Raw genomic sequence first — 6,828 nt, 5'->3', positions numbered from 1 at the left:
AACGGTTGACTTCAAACCTTTACTGGATAATGACTGTTTTCTTTCCCAAGTACTGGGGGGGGGGGCAAACATTTTCTTGCTCACAGACAGCCCCCCAATCTTAAACAGTTTCTCACCCACAATAATACAACATCTAACTTGAACATGGACACTGGTACCAGAGCTTGCAGTAAACCCAGATGCCAACTTTGCTGTCACAGACACCCAGACAACACAATCACTGGACCGAATGACATCAACTACACCATCTCAGACTCATTCACTTGTTCACCTTCTAACCCTGTATATGCCATTAAATGCCAGCAATGCCCTTCAGTTCTCTACACAGGCCAAGCAGGTCAAACCCTAAGCCAAAGGATAAATGGAGACAAATCTGACATCAAGTATCACAAAACTGAGAAACCTGTAGGAGAACATTTCAGCCTCCCAGAGCACCCAATGGGGCACCTCAAAGTCCGGCCTGCCCCCCCCCCAACTTACTGCCAAGGCCCCCAACCTCCCATCCAGCCCAGGCCCCTCGACTTCCAGTTTTTAAAGTTTTATTTATCACACTCATCACTGGCAAGCTTTGCGCCGCCCTCCAATCCCACACTGCTCTCTCATGCTGGCAGCGGCTGCTCTCTCTTGTTGCCAGCAAGTCAGCAAGAAGTCGAGCCCTGTGCCACCCTCCAGTCCCACGCCACTCTCTCACCTCCCCACTACCGCAGCTGAAGCACCAGCCGAAAGGTGAGTGTGTGCCAGTGGAAGGGATGCGTGCACGCCCCCTCCAGTTCTCCCCACCCACCATTCAGCCATGGCTGGAGGAGGAGGAGCAAGTGCTAGGGGAGGGACATGGGAGGACCTGTGGTGGCATACAGGCAATGAAGGCAGCCTTCTTGGGCAGACTGGCCACTCTCCTGCCCTGGCAACCCACCACTCAGCTGCGGGGAAGGATGGGAGTGGGGCTGCTTGCTGGGGTGTGTGTGCCGGGGGGTGTGTGCCAGGGTGTGCGCAGGGATCCCCTGACTTATTTAAAGGCCGCCCAAATAAAAAAAATATGTTGTCATGGCTACAGGCCTGCTCAGAGTAGCTGCTTTATTGCAAAGGGATTTCATAAACAGACTGGAATGGAAGATTGCTGAATTACAAGTTATTACAACACTCAGGACAATGGAACCCCCATAACTTAACAGAGATATCGGGTTCTTATCTCACTACACATGCTAAGTCATTCAGTTCTCACTTATACCCAGAATTAAACTTTGTTGGTCTTAAAGGTTCCACTTGACTCAAACTTAGTTCTCAGATCTGTTGTTAACTCTTTTATTGTCTGCATGCTAATTTTCTGCTATCCACAGGTCTTACCAACTGCTTTAATCCAATCTTAGCTATACCTATTGCTCAGTTACTTACATCTTGACTCTAACTAGCCCTTCATGGCAACTAACCTCTGCCCACCAATATTTAAGGCTTGAGGAAGTCTGTTTCAATGTATCTGAAGAAGTGTGTATGCACACAAAAGCTTATTCCCAGAATTAAAGGTGCCATTGGACTCAAACTTTATCCTCAGTTATAGTCACTTAGCACATATGCTCTCTGTTTATTTTGATACCAGGTTAAATCTGTTTTATTTGAAAGATGCACCAACGCATTGGACATAATTTATCTGTGGCTCGAAAACATTTTGAGACTGCAGGAAGATCTGCCTCAGTGAAGGCTATAGATTACAAAAGGTGCAACCACCCACTTTCTTCGAAATTGCAAATGCCACCTTCTTTACTCTAAAGTTGCTTCCTTCCCCTGCAGACATTTCAAAATGATCATGTGAGCGTACATGCTAATGATCAGTTCAGGTTGTTCTGGGCCCTTTTTGTCACTGCTGTTTTTCTTACAACTGCTGTTATTTCTGGTTTGGTCATTAGAGGTGACTGAACTCTTGGTCAATAAAGTATTGCTGATTGCATCTACAACTTAGTTGATAAGCGAAATGGTGTTCCTGTGTGAACTCTTACCTGTCCAGTACCTAAGACATACTTTTCCTGTAGGCATGAATCATAGTAGACTTTGACGAACATTGCTAGCAAGTAGAATAAACTAGAGCAGGTGTCCCTAAGTCTGTTGAACCTGTGGGCACTTTTGGATTTTTGAGAAAGTGTAGTGGGTGTCATAGTAAAATGGTTGCCATGGGAGATGGGACCAGTCATAAAATGACTGCCATGGAGGGGGAGAATCACAAAATATTTGGAGGTTCTCAGCCAAGCATCAGTGATGGGGGCACCATTTCTGAATCCCTGCATGTATGGTCTTCTGAAGTACCTACAGCTTCAGTGAAGTGGAGGAAAGCCAGCATTGGCTTGTTGGTTTGGGGTTAGGGTTCTTTGGGGAAGAAGCAAGTGTGTGCTAAGAAACACATCAGCCAGCACTGTGACATGCATGGGAACCATATAGGGCTAGAACTAGAGCAAAAGCCTTCTCAATGGAGCTAAACAGGCTTCAAACATAGAATTTCAGATATAATGTAGGCCATCAGGCATCTAGAAAGTTCAAAACTTTTTACTTTTTGTCTGAATTATCAAGGTGCCATTAATAAGAGGCTGCTGCCAGGCAGGCCTTCTCACTGTCTTGCTTTTACCGACAAATTCATAAGTTAAAAAAAATATACAATAGGACCAGAGCTCACTACATATATAATATTTAATGGAAATTAGTTTCTTTCTCTTGCTAAATGGCACATGTTAGCTATTGTTTGTCTATTAATTGACTTTTTAATCAGTTTATGACACAACTGACAATTTATAACTCCTCCCTTATAGAGGATAGTTTGGAATCTACCAATTGACTTTTTAATCAGTTTATGACACACTGACAATTTATAACTCCTCTCTTATAGAGGATAGTTTGGAATAAATCTACCCAATAGGTCCTCTTTCCTATACAGTGTAGTGTCACAGCTGTCAGACTCCTTATGGAACAAGCTGAATAAGCAGGACACAATGAAGTTTTTAGTATCTGATTTACAGATCAAATGCATATGGGTGGGGAAATATTATTTTGTCCCTACGTAGGCTGTCTGGGCTTTTTAAAAATAGGTATGTGATCATGGTACCTCTGTGAAGGTTAGTGATTCAGACACATTGAACCAATCTGATGTTCAGTGCAGTTCATACCTCACTGAAATCAGTGGCAAATCTACCACTGATTTACATAACTGTGTGCTCTGTTAGTTCATGCTCTGGTCTGAGAACTTCAGAGGTGTTTCCTTGTTGATATCAGCCCTGACTGATTGAATTGAATTGTGGAGACAAGCTTGACAACACCCCTGTTCCAGATTGAGAGGTGTGTCCACAGACACTATAGCCATCAGATTCCAAATCTGACACAGGTGCACTGGAAGTTGGCATTTCTTTTGGAGCTTTACTTGTCTTAAACAGATATCAGCCCCACACTGATTAGATTTAAAGACAGCTGGCAGCGCAATCCTAAACTGAGCTATACCATCTAAATCCATTGACTAGAATTAACTTAGAAAAGTGTAACTGTTTAGGATTCCACTGCACATGTAGCTCATTCAAAGAAGCAACCTTATACAGTATGCCTAATCTGAACAATAAAAAGATAATATGCCAGTATCAGTTATAATGCTGTGCAATAAATGTTATCATAATCCAACCCATTTGATTCGGTTTGTCCCAGTGGAACCAGATTTTTGATTATAACTAAAAAATAGGATTGAAATGGTAAAAAAAAAAGATGGTATGAGAGAGACAATATCAAGCAATAAAGCTCTCAGTCTGTAGAAAATCCTGAAATCCTAAATGTTATTGTGTGTGAGAAACTGGTTTAGATAGTTGGATTTGAACATGGGGAGCCCAGGCTGAAATCCTTGCTTAGCCAGCTTACTGGGCAGCCCTGGCTGTATCCTTATCTCTTAGCCTCATTACCTCGAGGGTGGTGGGGAGGACAAACTAAGATAAAGATCAGCTTTTCAGCCTGGAGCACCTTGAAACTGGTCAGAAAAGAAATTTAAAGAAATAGTAAAGCTTGGTATTCAAATTTCTGGAATGTTGCTTTGCCCTCCTCCTCCTTTCAGGCTGGGTCTGCCTCTATTCATTCCATTAAAGGGGGAAACCTCTTAACAGTGTCATGGTGAATAATGACACAGATCAAACTCTTTCTTTAGGCCCTCTTTTGTTCACTGCCTTCGTTATTCCCTGGCTTAAATTCACTTTATTACTTAACTGCCTTGTAAATCGCAAGAGATCGGACATGTATCCTCTTTGCTTAAATGTTATTATCAACCAAAGTAGCATCCCCATTCCCCCCCTCCCCATAATTTAATTGGGTGCGTTGCCTTTCTGCTGGGAGGGGAGGGGTGTTCTGTCTTCCACCACTGAGAGGCTAACACAAAATCGTTTTTAGAGGAAGACAACCCCCCCCCCTCCCGCACACCTTTGTGATCGTGTATAAACTGCTTTGCTGTATGCGAATAGGAGAAAATTGGCGGGCTGCTATTGTTTTGTCTGGCTTGGGCTGGCTGGAATAGTCAGGCGAATGCATGAAAGACATTTCCTAGGGGTCACTGGCCTGCCGGCGGCGGCGATAACCAGAATCGGGCCCGCAAGCCGTAACTTACCAGCCCGTGCAGCCTCCCTTCCTCTTCCATGCAAAGGTAGCGAGAGCTGTGCACACCCTTGATCGCCACCGTGCGCACGGACACGGCTCTGATCTCCAGCAAACCTGTGCAGCGAAACAAAACGCAACGTTAACTCTCCCTGGGCGGGGACAAGGGGAAGATCGCCTTCGGAGAAGCATCTCACGGCCGCACAGGCGTCATATAAAGAATGTTCGGGTTAGATCCCTACTGATGCCAGGACGCCACACGCTTCACCAATTATGAAAATCCAAAAGAATCCACGGAAAAAAGCGACCTTGGAGACCAGGCAAGGGAGGCTGCCTCCAGTCCCAAGAGGAGCTCCGCGTGTGTCGCTCTGCTTACTCACTGTGCAGACTCTGCGTGCCGGTGCCGTCCACTCGGCCGTCGCCGTTGATCCGCAGGAAGACACTGAAGAGCCCGTGCCTGCTGGCGGTGTAGAGGTGCCTTAACCTTACAGGCTCCCCCCAGCCGTAGTTGACATGTGGTCCAGCATCCGTGAGAGGCAAAGATCTGGCGACCATTGCGAAGCAAAGTCCCATCAGCGCCAGAGGCGTGCGGGCTTTGCATAGCTTCTGCCACATCTCGGCCAGTTGTGAGAGGACGCCCTTCCAGGCAAACGCAGCGATGCAGACAGAGAGGCAAAGGTTCCCACGGGGAGAGAGAGAGAGAGAGAGAGAAGGGGGGGGGGGGTTTTAAAGCTTGGTGCTTTTGGAGCTAATTTCTTCAGGAGGGGTGGTTGGGAATGCAAAGCCAACCCCCGCTGCTTTTATAGAGGTCTCTGTTATCAGTCCGATCGATAAGACTAATTCAAATTCCAATACAGACACCGCTCCGTAGCAGGGACCTGGGCCAATACCCGCCCCGCTGTATTGATCAGGATTACATCATTACCCACGGGACATCCTTCAGGCTTGGCTCTCCGGCAAGCTTTGTCGAGACGAGGCTTTTCTTTTAAAAGTCGGGATATATCAGTGCTTGTCTTCAGACCGTTGCTAGGAAAACTGCGAGCGTGGAGCGCCAATGAGAGCAACCGAGATAGCCGAGGATCGGACTTTGAAAATAAGACGTGGAAGGAACCAAGAGTAGCGGGAGTCACTTTCCTAGCCCCACATGGCCTCTTCACACACACACACACACACCCGCCCCTGACCGCACACCCTCGGTTTACTTCCCGAGGTGTAAATAGCAGGAAAGAGCTGCGTGTGTGTTTAAACAAAAGGATAAATCGAATTCAACCTAGGTGATCGAGAGAAAGCAAATTACTCTCAGATTTCCTGTTCTTATCGGGAAATAACTTTTACCTCGTTTTCTTGACGGTTCCAAAAATAACTTGGCAGATTCCTCCCCTCTACGAACACACAATTAGGCTTTGGGGGAAAGCTTAGGTTAGGTTGTATGCGCTTCTACACCCCCACACCCCGACTGCCCTACACAGATCAAGGTTTTCATTACCATCTTTCCAAATCATGTGAGCAGCCCAATCCCTGGTATTCATTATGTCCAACAAGAGACCTGATCTTTAAATTTAATTCTGAACGATCTGGGAAACCAACCATCTCCTAATACCAATTGCCTTTGTTCTACAAGGTGCCCAAGCACAGCGGCTGATGCAACACCCCTCAAGACAGGAAGAGGGAGAGAGTGAAACAAGGGTACCTTCTGCAGCCTGCCTGCAAAGGATAGTTTTCTGGTAGGCCCATCAAGGATTCTATCAGTCTATGAGTTAACTGGCATTATTATCCATATCTATATAATGTAGATTCACATATATGCAATCACATTTATATCTACATAACACACACACACACACATATGAAAACCATGTGATCACAATGTTGTTAGGATGTGTGTATGATATTGGTAGAGTACAAAAACTTCACATTCTTCATGTACACACTCTTCATGTACAATATTCAAGTAAAAGTGACATATTAAATCTCTGGGCGGCACTCACAGCAAATAGGAGAAGCTGTCTACTGCTAAATTAGCACTCTAAAGCTCCTAGTCTTCTTCCTTCTTTGTTTGTGGACCAATACAATTAAACCATACACCCTGAGGGCTCCTAATCCAACTTCGTTGTCCTGAGGAAGAGGGGCCTGTATCTAAAGGATATCCAATTTATTAATGAGGCTTCATTCCAAACTTCTCTTAAAAACAAGCTTTCCCAAGCATATTGTTAAGCCCATTTAACCATT

The 6,828-nt window shown here is 45.3% G+C and overlaps 1 protein-coding gene across 1 annotated transcript in view; it reads right to left on the bottom strand.

Moving 5' to 3' along the window:
• FGF19 (fibroblast growth factor 19) overlaps positions 1-5,214 on the bottom strand; it is a 10,709-nt gene extending 5,495 nt beyond the window's left edge. The window contains exons 1-2 of the mRNA XM_015424410.1: positions 4,980-5,214; positions 4,613-4,716 (exon numbers count right to left, since the gene is read on the bottom strand). Coding sequence (XP_015279896.1) covers positions 4,613-4,716; positions 4,980-5,214 — 339 coding nt within the window. The remainder of the gene's footprint in view (positions 1-4,612; positions 4,717-4,979) is intronic.
• Between the last annotated feature and the right edge of the window lie 1,614 nt (positions 5,215-6,828).

Source organism: Gekko japonicus, unplaced genomic scaffold (genome assembly GCF_001447785.1).
Source record: "Gekko japonicus isolate JY-2015 unplaced genomic scaffold, Gekko_japonicus_V1.1 scaffold26, whole genome shotgun sequence".
In the NCBI taxonomy this organism is placed as follows: domain Eukaryota; kingdom Metazoa; phylum Chordata; class Lepidosauria; order Squamata; family Gekkonidae; genus Gekko; species Gekko japonicus.
The sequence above is the reverse complement of the archived record's forward strand: the minus strand, read 5'-3'. Positions and strand labels throughout refer to the sequence as shown.